The sequence below is a fragment of the Oncorhynchus gorbuscha genome, linkage group LG07, assembly GCF_021184085.1.
Source record: "Oncorhynchus gorbuscha isolate QuinsamMale2020 ecotype Even-year linkage group LG07, OgorEven_v1.0, whole genome shotgun sequence".
NCBI classification, from domain to species: Eukaryota; Metazoa; Chordata; class Actinopteri; order Salmoniformes; family Salmonidae; genus Oncorhynchus; species Oncorhynchus gorbuscha.
In genome coordinates this window covers 8,597,276-8,614,526 of record NC_060179.1, presented here as the reverse complement: position 1 = coordinate 8,614,526, position 17,251 = coordinate 8,597,276, and the positions used below count along the sequence as shown (strand labels likewise).

Here is a 17,251-nt window from a genome sequence, read left to right as displayed (position 1 = left end):
CTCCCGGTGAACAGTTATTGTGCTGATGTTGCTTCCAGAGGCAGTTTGGGACTTGGTAGTGAGTGTTGCATCCGAGGACAGATGATTTTTTTTACACATTACGCGCTTCAGCACTCTGTGGTCCCGTTCTGTGAGCTTGTGTGGTCTACCACTTCATGGCTTAGCCATTGTTGCTCCTAGACATTTCCACTTCACAATAACAGCACCTACAGTTGATCGGGGCAGCTCTAGCAGGGCAGAAATTGTACAAACTGACTTGTTGAAAAGGTGGCATCCTATGACAATGCCTCATTGATTGTCCACTGAGCTCTTCAGTAAGGCCATTCTACTGCCAATGCCTCATTGATTGTCCACTGAGCTCTTCAGTAAGGCCATTCTACTGCCAATGCCTCATTGATTGTCCACCGAGCTCTTCAGTAAGGCCATTCTACTGCCAATGCCTCATTGATTGTCCACCGAGCTCTTCAGTAAGGCCATTCTACTGCCAATGCCTCATTGATTGTCCACCGAGCTCTTCAGTAAGGTCATTCTACTGCCAATGCCTCATTGATTGTCCACTGAGCTCTTCAGTAAGGCCATTCTACTGCCAATGTTTGTCGATGGAGATTGCATGGTTGTGTGCTCGATTTTCTACACCTGTCAGCAACGGGTGTGGCTGAAATTGCCGAATCCACTAATTTGAAGAGGTGTCCACATACTTTTGCACATATAGTGTACATCAGTGGAGGTCGGTGCCATTTAAGATGAGGAAGGACGATTTATTTTTCTCATGAGCATGTCCTTATTTCTATTACAGCATGTTGGATGACTATCATTCATATTCCATTCACCCAGTTCAATGTAACACTGATAGGTTTAGGCTACTACATGATTCTACAATTCTCCCTGTACCCATCATGAGGTTGCTACGACCTAGCGTTTGAATGAAAGTTGACAACGTAGATGCACACAGGTCGAGAGTTAAAATTTGAGGTGACAGACAGTGACACATTCAAAACCGCCTTGCAAACTCTTGCCTGCATCTAGCTGATCTAGATTGTAATCATTAGTCTAACTGTTGCAAATTAGAGTTTCTATTGGACAAATCCAGGTATGTTTATCCTAGTTTAGTTCTATTTGCTTACGTTTAAGAAATGTTTTACAACAGAATCGGTGAAATGAATACACCCCTGATCACACGGAAAACACAGATCACTTTCATAGCAGCTACTTTGTATTCCTTCTCACATCTATGCGCTCTCTTACATTTACATTTACATTTAAGTAATTTAGCAGACGCTCTTATCCAGAGCGACTTACAAATTGGTGCATTCACCTTATGAGATCCAGTGGAACAGTCACTTTACAATAGTGCATCTAAATCTTAAAGGGGGGGGATACTTATCCTATCCTAGGTATTCCTTAAAGAGGTGGGGTTTCAGGTGTCTCCGGAAGGTGGTGATTGACTCCGCTGTCCTGGCGTCGTGAGGGAGTTTGTTCCACCATTGGGGGGCCAGAGCAGCGAACAGCTTTGACTGGGCTGACTGGAGCCCAGCCCAAGCGAGTTGCAGTAATCCAGACGGGAGATGACAAGTGCCTGGATTAGGACCTGCGCCGCTTCCTGTGTGAGGCAGGGTCGTACTCTGCGGATGTTGTAGAGCATGAACCTACAGGAACGGGCCACCGCCTTGATGTTGGTTGAGAACGACAGGGTGTTGTCCAGGATCACACCAAGGTTCTTAGCGCTCTGGGAGGAGGACACAATGGAGTTGTCAACCGTGATGGCGAGATCATGGAACGGGCAGTCCTTCCCTGGGAGGAAGAGCAGCTCCGTCTTGCCGAGGTTCAGCTTGAGGTGGTGATCCGTCATCCACACTGATATGTCTGCCAGACATGCAGAGATGCGATTCGCCACCTGGTCATCAGAAGGGGGAAAGGAGAAGATTAGTTGTGTGTCGTCTGCATAGCAATGATAGGAGAGACCATGTGAGGTTATGACAGAGCCAATTGACTTGGTGTATAGCGAGAATAGGAGAGGGCCTAGAACAGAGCCCTGGGGACACCAGTGGTGAGAGCGCGTGGTGAGGAGACAGATTCTCGCCACGCCACCTGGTAGGAGCGACCTGTCAGGTAGGACGCAATCCAAGCGTGGGCCGCGCCAGAGATGCCCAACTCGGAGAGGGTGGAGAGGAGGATCTGATGGTTCACAGTATCGAAGGCAGCCGATAGATCTAGAAGGATGAGAGCAGAGGAGAGAGAGTTAGCTTTAGCAGTGCGGAGCGCCTCCGTGATACAGAGGAGAGCAGTCTCAGTTGAATGACTAGTCTTGAAACCTGACTGATTTGGATCAAGAAGGTCATTCAGAGAGAGATAGCGGGAGAGCTGGCCAAGGACGGCACGTTCAAGAGTTTTGGAGAGAAAAGAAAGAAGGGATACTGGTCTGTAATTGTTGACATCGGAGGGATCGAGTGTAGGTTTTTTCAGAAGGGGTGCAACTCTCGCTCTCTTGAAGACGGAAGGGACGTAGCCAGCGGTCAGTGATGAGTTGATGAGCGAGGTGAGGTAAGGGAGAAGGTCTCCGGAAATGGTCTGGAGAAGAGGGGAGGGGATAGGGTCAAGCGGGCAGGTTGTTGGGCGGCCGGCCGTCACAAGACGCGATATTTCATCTGGAGAGAGAGGGGAGAAAGAGGTCAGAGCACAGGGTAGGGCAGTGTGAGCAGAACCAGCGGTGTCGTTTGACTTAGCAAACGAGGATCGGATGTCGTCGACCTTCTTTCCAAAATGGTTGACGAAGTCGTCTGCAGAGAGGGAGGAGGGGGAGGGAGAGGAGGATTCAGGAGGGAGGAGAAGGTTGCAAAGAGCTTCCTAGGGTTAGAGGCAGATGCTTGGAATTTAGCGTGGTAGAAAGTGGCTTTAGCAGCAGAGACAGAGGAGGAAAATGTAGAGAGGAGGGAGTGAAAGGATGCCAGGTCCGCAGGGAGGCGAGTTTTCCTCCATTTCCGCTCGGCTGCCCGGAGCCCTGTTCTGTGAGCTCGCAATGAGTCATCGAGCCACGGAGCGGGAGGGGAGGACCGAGCCGGCCTGGAGGATAGGGGACATAGAGAGTCAAAGGATGCAGAGAGGGAGGAGAGGAGGGTTGAGGAGGCAGAATCAGGAGATAGGTTGGAGAAGGTTTGAGCGGAGGGAAGAGATGATAGGATGGAAGAGGAGAGAGTAGCGGGGGAGAGAGAGCGAAGGTTGGGACGGCGCGATACCATCCGAGTAGGGGCAGTGTGGGAGGTGTTGGATGAGAGCGAGAGGGAAAAGGATACAAGGTAGTGGTCGGAGACTTGGAGGGGAGTTGCAATGAGGTTAGTGGAAGAACAGCATCTAGTAAAGATGAGGTCGAGCGTATTGCCTGCCTTGTGAGTAGGGGGGAAGGTGAGAGGGTGAGGTCAAAAGAGGAGAGGAGTGGAAAGAAGGAGGCAGAGAGGAATGAGTCAAAGGTAGACGTGGGGAGGTTAAAGTCGCCCAGAACTGTGAGAGGTGAGCCGTCCTCAGGAAAGGAGCTTATCAAGGCATCAAGCTCATTGATGAACTCTCCGAGGGAACCTGGAGGGCGATAAATGATAAGGATGTTAAGCTTGAAAGGGCTGGTAACTGTGACAGCATGGAATTCAAAGGAGGCGATAGACAGATGGGTAAGGGGAGAAAGAGAGAATGACCACTTGGGAGAGATGAGGATCCCGGTGCCACCACCCCGCTGACCAGAAGCTCTCGGGGTGTGCGAGAACACGTGGGCGGACGAAGAGAGAGCAGTAGGAGTAGCAGTGTTGTCTGTGGTGATCCATGTTTCCGTTAGTGCCAAGAAGTCGAGGGACTGGAGGGAGGCATAGGCTGAGATGAACTCTGCCAGTTCATCTCTTCCTCTCACCTCCTCCCTTCACTTGTGGAAATTACACAGATTAAGTTATAACACAGCACACCTGTTAATAGAAATGCATTCCAGTTGACTACCTCATGAAACTGGTTGAGAGAATGCCAAGAGTGTGCAAAACTGTCAAGGCAAAAAGGTGGCTACTTTGAAGAATCTAAAATCTAAAATATATTTTGATTTAACACTTTTTTGGTTACTATATGATTCCATATGTTATTTCATAGTTTTGATGTCTTCACTATTATTCTACAATGTAGAAAATAGTAAAACAAATCAAGAAAAACCCTTGAATGAGTTGGTGTGTCCAAACTTTGTTAAAATCAGGCTGCAGGTTTTTTTCACCTGTTCAGAAATAAGAGGCAGAGACATAAGGGGTTCAGAAGAGAGGAGAAAGATCTAGGAGTAAAGATCTAGGAGTAAAGATCTAGGAGTAAAGATCTAGGAGTAAAGATCTAGGAGTAAAGATCTAGGAGTAAAGATCTAGGAGTAAAGATCTAGGAGAAAGATCTAGGAGAAAGATCTAGGAGTAAAGATCTAGGAGTAAAGATCTAGGAGTAAAGATCTAGGAGTAAAGATCTAGGAGTAAAGATCTAGGAGAAAGATCTAGGAGTAAAGATCTAGGAGTAAAGATCTAGGAGTAAAGATCTAGGAGTAAAGATCTAGGAGAAAGATCTAGGAGTAAAGATCTAGGAGTAAAGATCTAGGAGTAAAGATCTAGGAGTAAAGATCTAGGAGTAAAGATCTAGGAGTAAAGATCTAGGAGTAAAGATCTAGGAGTAAAGATCTAGGAGAAAGATCTAGGAGAAAGATCTAGGAGTAAAGATCTAGGAGTAAAGATCTAGGAGTAAAGATCTAGGAGAAAGATCTAGGAGTAAAGATCTAGGAGTAAAGATCTAGGAGTAAAGATCTAGGAGTAAAGATCTAGGAGTAAAGATCTAGGAGTAAAGATCTAGGAGTAAAGATCTAGGAGTAAAGATCTAGGAGTAAAGATCTAGGAGTAAAGATCGAAACATGAAGGGAGGGGGAGTGTGAGCAGCAGCTATGTTAGAATAAAGATTGGTTTGCTTAAATTAACACACACACAGAATGGGATCTGGATCCTTAGCTTGAAGGAAGACGTTCCTGGAGGGGCGGGATTTGTTTTATACGTAGTCTATGATCTGTTAAAGATAACATAGTCTTTGTTCTGTTAAAGATAACATATTCTATGATCTGTTAAAGATAACGTAGTCTGTGGTCTGTTAAAGATAATATAGTCTGTGGTCTGTTAAAGATAACGTAGTCTGTGGTCTATTCAAGATAACGTGGTCTGTGGTCTGTTCAAGATAACGTAGTCTGTGGTCTGTTAAAGATAATGTAGTCTGCGGTCTGTTAAAGATAATGTAGTCTGTGGTCTGTTAAAGATAACGTAGTCTGTGGTATGTTAAAGATAATGTAGTCTGTGGTCTGTTAAAGATAACGTAGTCTGTGGTATGTTAAAGATAATGTAGTCTGTGGTCTGTTAAAGATAACGTAGTCTGTGGTATGTTAAAGATAATGTAGTCTGTGGTCTGTTAAAGATAACGTAGTCTGTAGTGTGTGGAAGATAACATAGTCTGTAGTGTGTTGAAGATAACAGTCTGTAGTGTGTGGAAGATAACATAGTCTGTAGTGTGTTGAAGATAACATAGTCTGTAGTGTGTTGAAGATAACATAGTCTGTAGTGTGTGGAAGATAACAGTCTGTAGTGTGTTGAAGATAACAGTCTGTAGTGTGTTGAAAATAACATAGTCTGTAGTGTGTTGAAGATAACATAGTCTGTAGTGTGTTGAAGATAACAGTCTGTAGTGTGTTGAAGATAACATAGTCTGTAGTGTGTTGAAGATAACAGTCTGTAGTGTGTTGAAGATAACAGTCTGTAGTGTGTTGAAGATAATGTATCATCCAATAAGAGACAGTTTATGGTCAGTTTAAGATGTAGCCACCCGTATGAGTGTGGATTATGCTGTTGACACAATCCAGGCCACAATCAAAACAGACACTTCATTTGGACGGGATGTGCCCCGGTTTTGCACAAATCGTTCCTTTAAATGGGGCTGGGATAAGAGAGAAGAGAGAAAAGGGAGTGATGTGATTATGCATGTCTCAACATCTCCCTCAGACTGTCTGGAGTGAAAGAGAGGATAACATCCATGTGTGTGAGAAAAAGAGAGACAGACAGAGAGAGAAATAGAGAGTGAGAGAAAGGGGAGGGAGAGAGGGGAGAGAGAGAGGGGTAGAGAGAGAAATAGACAGAGAGAGAGAGAGACAGAAAAGGGAGAGGGAGAGGGTTAGAGAGAGGGAGAGGGGGGAGAAAGAGGGGGTGAAGAGAGAGAGAGAGAAAGAGGGTGTGAAGAGAGAGAGAGAGAGAGAGAGAGAGAGAGAGAAGGGTGAATAAAGACATTTCAAATGTCATGGACAAAGGGGAAAAAATAAACATAAATATGGGTTGTATTTTCAATGGTGTTTGTTCTTCACTGGTTGCCCTTTTCTTGTGGCAATAGGTCACACATCTTGCTGCTGTGATGGCACACAGTGCAATTTCACCCAGTAGATATGGGAGTTTATGGGTCTGTGTAATCTGAGGGAAATATGTGTCTCTAACATGGTCATACATTGGGCAGGAGGTTAGGAAGTGCAGCTCAGTTTCCACCTCATTTTGTGGGCAGTGTGCACATAGCCTGTCTTCTCTTGAGAGCCATGTCTGCCTACGGCGGCCTTTCTCAGCTATACTCACTGAGTCTGTACATAGTCAAAGTTTTCCATAATTTTGGGTCAGTCACAGTGTTCAGGTATTCTGTGTACTCCCGGTTTAGGGCCAAATCTAATTCTAGTTTGCTCAGTGTTTTTTAAATTCTTTGCAACCTGTCAAGTAATTATCTTTTTTTTTTCTCATGATTCGGTTGGGTCTAATTGTGTTGCTGTCCTGGGGCTCTGAGGGGTGTGTTTGTGTTTGTAAACAGAGCCCCTCACAACCATAAAGGGCAATGGGTTCTATAACTGATTCAAATATTTTTAGCCAGATCCCAGGTCCCAGATCCCATGTTGAATTTTACGTTCCTTTTGATGGCATTGAAGGCCCTTCTTGTCTTGTCTCTCAGATCGTTCACAGATTTGTGGAAGTTACCTGTGGCACTGATGTTTAGGCCAAGGTATGTATAGTTTTTTGTGTGCTCTAGGGCAACAGTGTCTAGATGGAATTTGTATTTGTGGTCCTATCGACTGGACCTCGTTTGGAACACCGTTATTTTTGTCTTACTGAGATTTACTGTCAGGGCCCAGGTCTGACAGAATCTGTGCAGAATATCTAGGTGCTGCTGTAGGCCCTCCTTGGTTGGTGACAGAAGCACCAGATCATCAGCAAACAGTAGACATTTTAACTTCAGATTCTAGCTGGGTGAGTCCGGATGCTGCAGACTGTTCTAGTGCCCTCGCCAATTCTCTCTCCCTCTCTCTCTCTCTCTCGCTCCCCCCCCCCTTCTCTCTTTCTCCACAGTGTTCACCCCTAAAGTGATAGGTGTGGCGAAAGCCCGCTATGACTTCAGCTCCAGGGACACCAGAGAGCTGTCTCTACAGGAGGGAGACGTGGTTAAGATCTACACCAAATCAGGAGCCAATGGCTGGTGGAGGGGAGAGGTCAACGGCAGGGTGAGTGCCCCCCCCAGACACCAATCAGTTTCTCCAGTTAATCACCTGTCTGTTATTTATATATATATTTATTTATGAGTCGGAGAGAGAGAGTCACATACAAGACAACCAAACATACAGTGCAATGTGATATTTACGTTAAAAAATAAATGTTTAATACAATACATGAATGAGTCCACACAAACCCACACACCCATACACACTACTCCCCCTTTCATTTCTCATTGCCTTTCTTATTTTCTTCCGCAGGTGGGCTGGTTTCCATCTACCTACGTGGAGGAAGGAGAGGAATGAGTCATGGAGAAAAGGAAAATACAGAGAGACGGAGAGACCGACAGAGTGAACCGGTTGGCTGTTCGGCCTGAACTCCACATTCTATGGCTTATCTGATTGCTCGCTGAGAACTTGACATTCTATGGTTGACCCTCCTATTGGCTGTTGCCTCAATAACGACCCAGAATCCTCCTGGGAGAATAGAGGGTTCCTCGATGGAATAGTGACTGGTTCTCTCTGGTCTGCCTCTTCAACAGACTTGGCTGTCAGCATGGGAAGGACCTTTGCCAGAACCAAGATCCCTACTTCCGTCCATCCCTCTATCCCTCCCTCACTTCCACCTCTCTCCCCTAACTCAGCTACTGCAGGTTGTCTCTTAAATGCTGCACATCCGTTCATCCCATCCATCCATCTGCACCACTCAGGATATAGCTAAGACTGTCTGAAGGGAAAGAGAAAAGAGAGAGCGAGAGAAGAGACTGAGAGAGGAGGCAGGGATTTGCCACACCGCAGGGCTTTGTCTGTCCTGACCTTGCCTGTGTTGCTCTGTTCCACTTACCTTGGTGATTATTGATGACTTGATGCAGCGGCATCCCCCCCCACACACACACACACACACACACACACACACACACACACACACACACACACACACACACACACACACACACACACACACACACACACACACACACACACACACACACACACACACACACACGGCTGGAAAAGCTATCATGAAACACCTCCCACACCACTCCCCACAGATTACAATAACTGAACACAACACACATTCTCCCCTACAAACCGCACTGTGTTGTGTTGTCTTTGCTATTAGCCTCCCCATGTTCTCAACTCTCCAGCTGTTCAGCAGGCTGGGTACGGGGCTATCGCTGTGTGTTGATTTGATAGGGGTCTGACTGGTTTCTGAGGGAACAAGCTAGTGATGCCATGCTACCCTACGACTCTCTCTCTCAATTCAATTCAATTCAAGGGGCTTTATTGACTTGGGAAACATATGTTAACATTGCCAAAGCAAGTGAGGTAGATAATATACAAAAGTGAAATAAACAATAAACATTAAACATTACACTCACAGAAGTTCCAAAAGAATAAAGATATTGCAAATGTCATAGTATGTCTATATACCTGTATAATATCTCTCTCTCTGCTCTCTTTCTCCATATCAAATCAAATCAAACCAAATGTATTTGTCACATGCGCCGAATACATGTGTAGACCTTACCGTGAAATGCTTACTTTACAAGCCCTTAACCAACAATGCAGTTCAAGAAATAGAGTTAAGAAAATATTTACTAAATAAACTAAAGTTTAAAAGGGAATGTATTGACGCCTCTTGCCTCAGTGCTTTAGACTGAACTCCGGTGCACCCCGGATGGCAGGAAGCCCCAGAGATGAACTGGGCTGTACGGACTACCCTCAGTAGCGCCTTGCCTTCAGCTGCTAAGCAGTTGCCATACCAGGCGGTGATGCAACCGCTCAGGATGCGCTCGATGGTGCAGTTGTAGAACTTTTTGAGGATCTGGGGACCCATGCCAAATCTTTTCAGTCTCTTGAGGGGGAAAAAGCATTCTGGTGTCCTCTTCACGGCGTTGTTGCTGTGTTTGGACCGTGGTAGTTTGTTGGTGATGTGGACATCAAGGAACTTGAAACTCTCGACCCTCTCCATCAGCCCCGTTGATGTTAATGGGGGCCTGTTGGGCTCTCCGTTTCCTGTAGTCCACGATCAGCTCCTTAGTCTTGCTCACATTGAGAGAGAGGTTGTTGTCCTGGCACCACACTGCCAGGTCTCTGACCTGCTCCCTATAGGCTGTCTCATCGTTGTCGGTTGATCAGGCTTACCACTGTTGTGTCATCAGCAAACGTAATGATGGTGCTTGGCCATGCAGTCGTGGGTGAACAGGGAGTACGTTGTGTTGTTGCCTACCCTCACCACCTGGGGGCGACCTGTCAGGAAGTCCAGGATCCATTTGCAGAGGGAGATGTTTAGTCCCAGGATCCTTAGTTTTAGTGATGAGCTTTGAGGACACTCTCTTTCTCCGTATTTCACTGTCTTTCTTTATCTCTCTCACTCTCTCTCCATACCCCTCCTCCCCTCTCCCCCTCCTCTCTCTTTCTGTCCCCCTCCTCTCTCTTTCTATACCCCTCCTCCCATCTCCCCTCTCCCCTCCTCTCTCTCTCTCTATACCCCTCCTACCCTCTCCCCCTCCTCACTCTCTCTATACCCCTCCTACCCTCTCCCCCCTCTCTCTCTCTATACCCCTCCTACCCTCTCCCCCTCCTCTCTCTTTCTGTCCCCCTCCTCTCTCTTTCTATACCCCTCCTCCCATTTCCCCTTCCTCTCTCTTTCTATACCCCTCTTCCCCTCTCCCCTCCTCACTCTCTCTATACCCCTCTTCCCCTCTCCCCTCCTCACTCTCTCTATACCCCTCCTACCCTCTCCCCCTCCTCTCTCTTTCTGTCCCCCTCCTCTCTCTTTCTATACCCCTCCTCCCCTCTCCCCTCCTCTCTCTCTCTCTCTATACCCCTCCTACCCTCTCCCCCTCCTCTCTCTCTCTATACCCCTCCTACCCTCTCCCCCTCCTCTCTCTCTATACCCCTCCTACCCTCTCCCCCCTCTCTCTCTCTCTCTCTCTATACCCCTCCTACCCTCTCCCCCTCTCTCTCTCTCTATACCCCTCCTCCCCTCTTCCCCTCCTCTCTCTCTCTATACCCCTCCTACCCTCTCCCCCCTCCTCACTCTCTCTCTATACCCCTCCTACCCTCTCCCCTCCTCTCTCTCTCTCTATACCCCTCCTACCCTCTCCCCCTCCTCACTCTCTCTCTATACCCCTCCTACCCTCTCCCCCTCCTCTCTCTCTCTCTATACCCCTCCTACCCTCTCCCCCTCCTCTCTCTTTCTGTCCCCCTCCTCTCTCTTTCTATACCCCTCCTCCCCTCTCCCCCTCCTCTCTCTTTCTGTCCCCCTCCTACCCTCTCCCCCTCCTCCCTCTTTATCTCTCTCACTCTCTTTCTATACCCCTCCTACCCTCCCCTCCTCTCTCTTTCTCCATATTTCAATCTCTCTTTATCTCTCTCACTCTCTTTCTATACCCCTCCTACCCTCTCCCCCTCATCTCTCTCTCTCTATACCCCTCCTCCCCTCTCCCCTGAAGAGGGTTTCCAGTAGACATTCCAAGCAGTGCCTTCTATCCTTGTTAATCCTCTAATGGGAGGGATTTAGCAAGGGAATAATAACTTTACAGACACTCAAATACCCACTCAGACAGGCAGTATAATATATCATGTCGTAGTTACCACAGACAAGAATAGTATTAATGTTAGAAGATTGGTATTAATGTGAGAAGAATGGGATTAATGACGGAAGAATGGGATTAATGTTAGAAGAATGGGATTAATGTTAGAAGAATGGGATTAATGTTAGAAGAATGGGATTAAAGTGGGAATAATGGGATTAATGTGAGAAGAATGGGATTAATGTGGGAATAATGGGATTAATGTGAGAATAATGGGATTAATGTGAGAAGAATGGGATTAATGTGAGAAGAATGGGATTAATGTGAGAAGAATGGGATTAATGTTAGGAGAATGGGATTAATGTTAGGAGAATGGGATTAATGTTAGGAGAATGGGATTAATGTTAGGAGAATGGGATTAATGTTAGGAGAATGGGATTAATGTTAGGAGAATGGGATTAATGTTAGGAGAATTGGATTAATGTTAGGAGAATGGGGTTAATGTTAGGAGAATGGGATTAATGTTAGGAGAATGGGATTAATGTTAGGAGAATGGGATTAATGTTAGGAGAATGGGATTAATGTTAGGAGGATGGGATTAATGTTAGGAGAATGGGATTAATGTTAGGAGAATGGGATTAATGTTAGGAGAATGGGATTAATGTTAGGAGAATGCACTGTCACAAGGACCTGTTTCGCCATGTCTGAATCCCCCCTGACCTTGACTGACAGGTGTATCAACGTCTCAATGTGTTGATGAAAGTTCTGTACGGTGGTTGTTGTAGTGGTGACGTCTGGGAGGTGGTTTACTATAATAATAATAATAATAATAATAATAATAATAATATATGCCATTTAGCAGACACATTTATCCAAAGCAACTTACAGTCATGTGTGCATACATTCTACGTATGGGTGGTCCCGGGGATCGAACCCACTACCCTGGCGTTACAAGCGCCATGCTCTACCAACTGAGCTACAGAAGGACCACTGGGAGGAGAGTGGCTGGCAAGACACACACACACACACACACACACACACACACACACACACACACACACACACACACACACACACACACACACACACACACACACACACACACACACACACACACACACACACACACACACACACACACACACACACACACACACACACATCCATAGATGCTCCATAATATAATATGACGACCCAACGACCTTTCGTGGTGTGCACTCCTGCTGTCTTCCTGTGGTTCTTCTGTCTGTTGATGCTGGTCATTGTGACACAACATGCATTATGATGTCACTCTGGTCCTTGGAATGCTGGGAAATGTTTTTTTTTTTTTTCACTACACTGTACGTCTCAAGGGAAAGTAGGGTTTGGACTGTAACAAGGAATCAGTGGAGTGAGAGACTTTAAAGTGTTATCCTCTGTGCTGATCTGAACGGTTTCTCACCACAATGGCATTATCAGGCATTATCAGGCATTATTAGGCAGCTCATATTCCAGCATTACTCATGTTTTTACTTTGTTGATGTGCAAGTCATCTGGATAATGTCTTGATATGATGAAATGTGTAAAAGAAGAGATGTGTTCTATTATACATGTTTATTTTGGAATTATACTCATAGAATATAATGGTGTGTGTGTACAGGTTTCATTGTAAAATGTCCCCATCCATCCACCCACCCCTACTCTATTGTGTTTTACCTGCAGTGCAGGTAAGCCACCACCAGATGGCAGTAGCATTGGCACATCTCTCTCCTCCACCTCTTTCTCTGCCTGTCTCTCCTCCACCTCTTTCTCTGCCTGTCTCTCCTCCACCTCTTTCTCTGCCTGTCTCTCCTCCACCTCTTTCTCTGCCTGTCTCTCCTCCACCTCTTTCTCTGCCTGTCTCTCCTCCACCTCTTTCTCTGCCTGTCTCTCCTCCACCTCTTTCTCTGCCTGTCTCTCCTCCACCTCTTTCTCTGCCTGTCTCTCCTCCACCTCTTTCTCTGCCTGTCTCTCCTCCTCCACCTCTTTCTCTGCCTGTCTCTCCTCCTCCACCTCTTTCTCTGCCTGTCTCTCCTCCACCTCTTTCTCTGCCTGTCTCTCCTCCTCCTCTTTCTCTGCCTGTCTCTCCTCCACCTCTTTCTCTGCCTGTCTCTCCTCCACCTCTTTCCTCATGTTCTATCTACTGTCTCTTCCTAAAACAGTGTGGGCTGGGGATGTTCAAATACATCAGGAGATGCTTTAGGCACCATAGACTCAACAGTGATAACCTTTCAGGTTGCAACCAGGCTTTCTATGCACGGGATCTAGGGATCTACTTACCCTCATAGAGATAGGAACAGTGTTTCTATGCATGGGATCTAGGGATCTACTTACCCTCAGAGAGATAGGAACAGTGTTTCTATGCATGGGATCTAGGGATCTACTTACCCTCATAGAGATAGGAACAGTGTTTCTATGCATGGGATCCAGGGATCTACTTACCCTCAGAGAGATAGGAACAGTGTTTCTATGCATGGGATCTAGGGATCTACTTACCCTCAGAGAGATAGGAACAGTGTTTCTATGCATCGGATCCAGGGATCTACTTACCCTCAGAGAGATAGGAACAGTGTTTCTATGCATGGGATCTAGGGATCTACTTACCCTCAGAGAGATAGGAACAGTGTTTCTATGCATGGGATCTAGGGATCTACTTACCCTCAGAGAGATAGGAACAGTGTTTCTATGCATGGGATCTAGGGATCTACTTACCCTCATAGAGATAGGAACAGTGTTTCGATGCATGGGATCTAGGGATCTACTTACCCTCAGAGAGATAGGAACAGTGTTTCTATGCATGGGATCTAGGGATCTACTTACCCTCAGAGAGATAGGAACAGTGTTTCTATGCATGGGATCTAGGGATCTACTCTCCCTCAGAGAGATAGAAACAGTGTTTCTATGCATGGGATATAGGGATCTACTTACCCTCAGAGAGATAGGAACAGTGTTTCTATGCATGGGATCTAGGGATCTACTTACCCTCAGAGAGATAGGAACGGTGTTTCGATGCATGGGATCTAGGGATCTACTTACCCTCAGAGAGATAGGAACAGTGTTTCTATGCATGGGATCTAGGGATCTACTTACCCTCAGAGAGATAGGAACAGTGTTTCTATGCATGGGATCTAGGGATCTACTCTCCCTGCTGACAGTAAGAGGTTTACACTAGCAGGGCTTCTTCCTCCCCTGTGTGTCTCTGTATCCTATGTCCTCTACACAGAGAGAACATAATAAAGCCAAAAGGTTATCAGTGATCTGATCTTTACACTATCTCACCAAGAACACCCACTACATCCATATTTCTCTGTCTCTCTCTCTTTCTCTTTCTATCTCTGTCCCTCTCTCTCTGTCCCTCTCTCTCTGTCCCTCTCTCTCTGTCCCTCTCTCTCTGTCCCTCTCTCTCTGTCCCTCTCTCTCTGTCCCTCTCTCTCTGTCCCTCTCTCTCTGTCCCTCTCTCTGTCTCTATTCAATTCAATTCAATTCAAGGGCTTTATAGGCATGGGAAACATATGTTAACATTGCCAAAGCAAGTGAGGTAGACAACATACAAAGTGAATATATAAAGTGAAAAACAACAAAAATTAACAGTAAACATTACACATACAGAAGTTTAAAAACAGTAAAGACATTACAAATGTCATATTATATATATATATATATACAATGTACAAATAGTTAAATGACACAAGATAAAATGAATAAGCATAAATATGGGTTGTATTTACAATGGTGTTTGTTCTTCACTGGTTGCCCTTTTCTCGTGGCAACAGGTCACAAATCTTGCTGCTGTGATGGCACACTGTGGAATTTCACCCAAAAGATATGGGAGTTTTTCAAAATTGGATTTGTTTTCGAATTCTTTGTGGATCTGTGTAATCTGGGGGAAATATGTCTCTCTAATATGGTCATACAAAAAGGACGTATGCTAGCGCCAGGTATAAACGGGACGAGAGAGTCCTCGATCAACAAAAGAACTGTCTGCTGTCTGTTCCCGTGTCTCTCAGTTATGGTACTCTGAATGTTGCATTGATCACGTTGTTCTACCATCCTTCATGAAGCCAAAAGATATATATTATACTGTAGCTATACTTATATATATATATATGCCATTTCGCAGACGCTTTTATCCAAAGCGACTTACAGTCATGTGTGCATACATTCTACGTATGGGTGGTCCCGGGGATTGAACCCACTTCCCTGGCGTTACAAGCGCCATGCTCTACCAACTGAGCTACAGGCATGGTCGAGGGTAGGGAACCTTGTTCCTGGGGTGTTGTAGGTGCTGCAGCATTTTGTCCCGACTCGGCACCACACTGTGACACTTAATTAATGGATCAGTTCAAGTGATTGCCAATATTCAACACACCTGGTCTTCCAGGTTGGTTAAGTCGTAAACATGAAGTGCCTGCAGCCCTCCAAGAGCAGGGTTACCTACCCCTTTGGTCTAGAGTCTAAACACCATGGTAACCTGCCACTGTGGCCTAACTAACCCGTAGCGGTGCAATCTGTGTCAGTGTGTATCGTCACAGCGTAGTGCTGTGTCATACTGTAGATATGTAAATATCACACAATAAACATGTGCATATTGCTTTAAAAAAATATATATATATATTTACATTTACATTTAAGTCATTTAGCAGACGCTCTTATCCAGAGCGACTTACAAATTGGTGCATTCACCTTATGACATCCAGTGGAACAGTCACTTTACAATAGTGCATCTAAATCTTAAAGGGGGGGGGGGAATACTTATCCAATCCTAGGTATTCCTTAAAGAGGTGGGGTTTCAGGTGTCTCCGGAAGGTGGTGATTGACTCCGCTGTCCTGGCGTCGTGAGGGAGTTTGTTCCACCATTGGGGGGCCAGAGCAGCGAACAGTTTTGACTGGGCTGAGCGGGAGCTGTACTTCCTCAGTGGTAGGGAGGCGAGCAGGCCAGAGGTGGATGAACGCATTGCCCTTGTTTGGGTGTAGGGCCTGATCAGAGCCTGGAGGTACTGAGGTGCCGTTCCCCTCACAGCTCCGTAGGCAAGCACCATGGTCTTGTAGCGGATGCGAGCTTCAACTGGAAGCCAGTGGAGAGAACGGAGGAGCGGGGTGACGTGAGAGAACTTGGGAAGGTTGAACACCAGACGGGCTGCGGCGTTCTGGATGAGTTGAAGGGGTTTAATGGCACAGGCAGGGAGCCCAGCCAACAGCGAGTTGCAGTAATCCAGACGGGAGATGACAAGTGCCTGGATTAGGACCTGCGCCGCTTCCTGTGTGAGGCAGGGTCGTACTCTGCGGATGTTGTAGAGTAGGGGTGCAACTCTCGCTCTCTTGAAGACGGAAGGGACGTAGCCCTTCCCCTCCAGGAGACTGTCAAACAGGATGACAACACCACCCCAACAGGTGTTGCTGGGCAGCTTCAATGTGGTGCTCTTATTCTTCCCACTTTGCTTGGTGAGGTAGATTGCTGCTATAACTTGATGGCCCTTCACCTACCTAACTATTCCCTTGGCTCTCTTGTAGAGTGTATCCATTGTTTTCAGTGCCATGATGTCCTTGAAGAGCAGATTTAATGCATGAGCAGCACAGCCAATGGGTGTGATGTGAGGTTAGGACTCCTCCCACTTTAGACCAAGCAGCCTTCATGTTCACAGCATTGTCTGTCACCAGTGTAAATCCCTTCTGTGGTCCAAGGGCATTGATGACTGCCTTCAGCTCATCTGTAATGTAGATACCGGTGTGCCTGTTGTTCCTTGTGTCTGTGCTCTTGTAGAATACTGGTTGAGAGGTGGAGATGTAGTTAATTATTCCTTGCCCACGAACATTCGACCACCCATCAGAGATGATTGCAATGCAGTCCGCTTTCTCTAGGATTTGCTTGACCTTCACTTGAACTCTGTTGAACTCTGCATCTAGCAAATGAGTAGATAAAGCATGTCTGGTCGGAGGGGTGTATGCTGGGTGAAGAACATTCAGAAATCTCTTCCAACACACATTGTCTGTGAGCATCCAAAATATGCCACGAGACGTAGAATTGCCTATACTGTATCCCACAAAAAAAAGTTCACTGTTATAAGCTAACATTTTTGATGAATTTAAGCAAAAATCTTAAATTCCCGGGCGTATCTTCCCCTGGAAAAGTTCCGGAAAGTTT

General features: G+C 46.1%; 1 protein-coding gene across 3 annotated transcripts in view; it reads left to right on the top strand.

Annotated features, from left to right (window-relative positions):
* The window catches only part of LOC124039463 (guanine nucleotide exchange factor VAV3-like), a 211,840-nt gene extending 203,052 nt beyond the window's left edge, over positions 1-8,788 (top strand). For 2 of the 3 annotated variants that reach the window (XM_046355457.1, XM_046355456.1), the window contains exons 26-27: positions 7,410-7,561; positions 7,811-8,788. In XM_046355457.1, the coding sequence (XP_046211413.1) occupies positions 7,410-7,561; positions 7,811-7,855 (197 nt within the window). In that variant the 3' untranslated portion in view covers positions 7,856-8,788. Of the gene's footprint in view, positions 1-7,014; positions 7,066-7,409; positions 7,562-7,810 lie in introns of those variants that run through there. The other variant, XM_046355458.1, reaches the window with a different exon arrangement.
* The last annotated feature ends 8,463 nt before the right edge of the window (positions 8,789-17,251 follow it).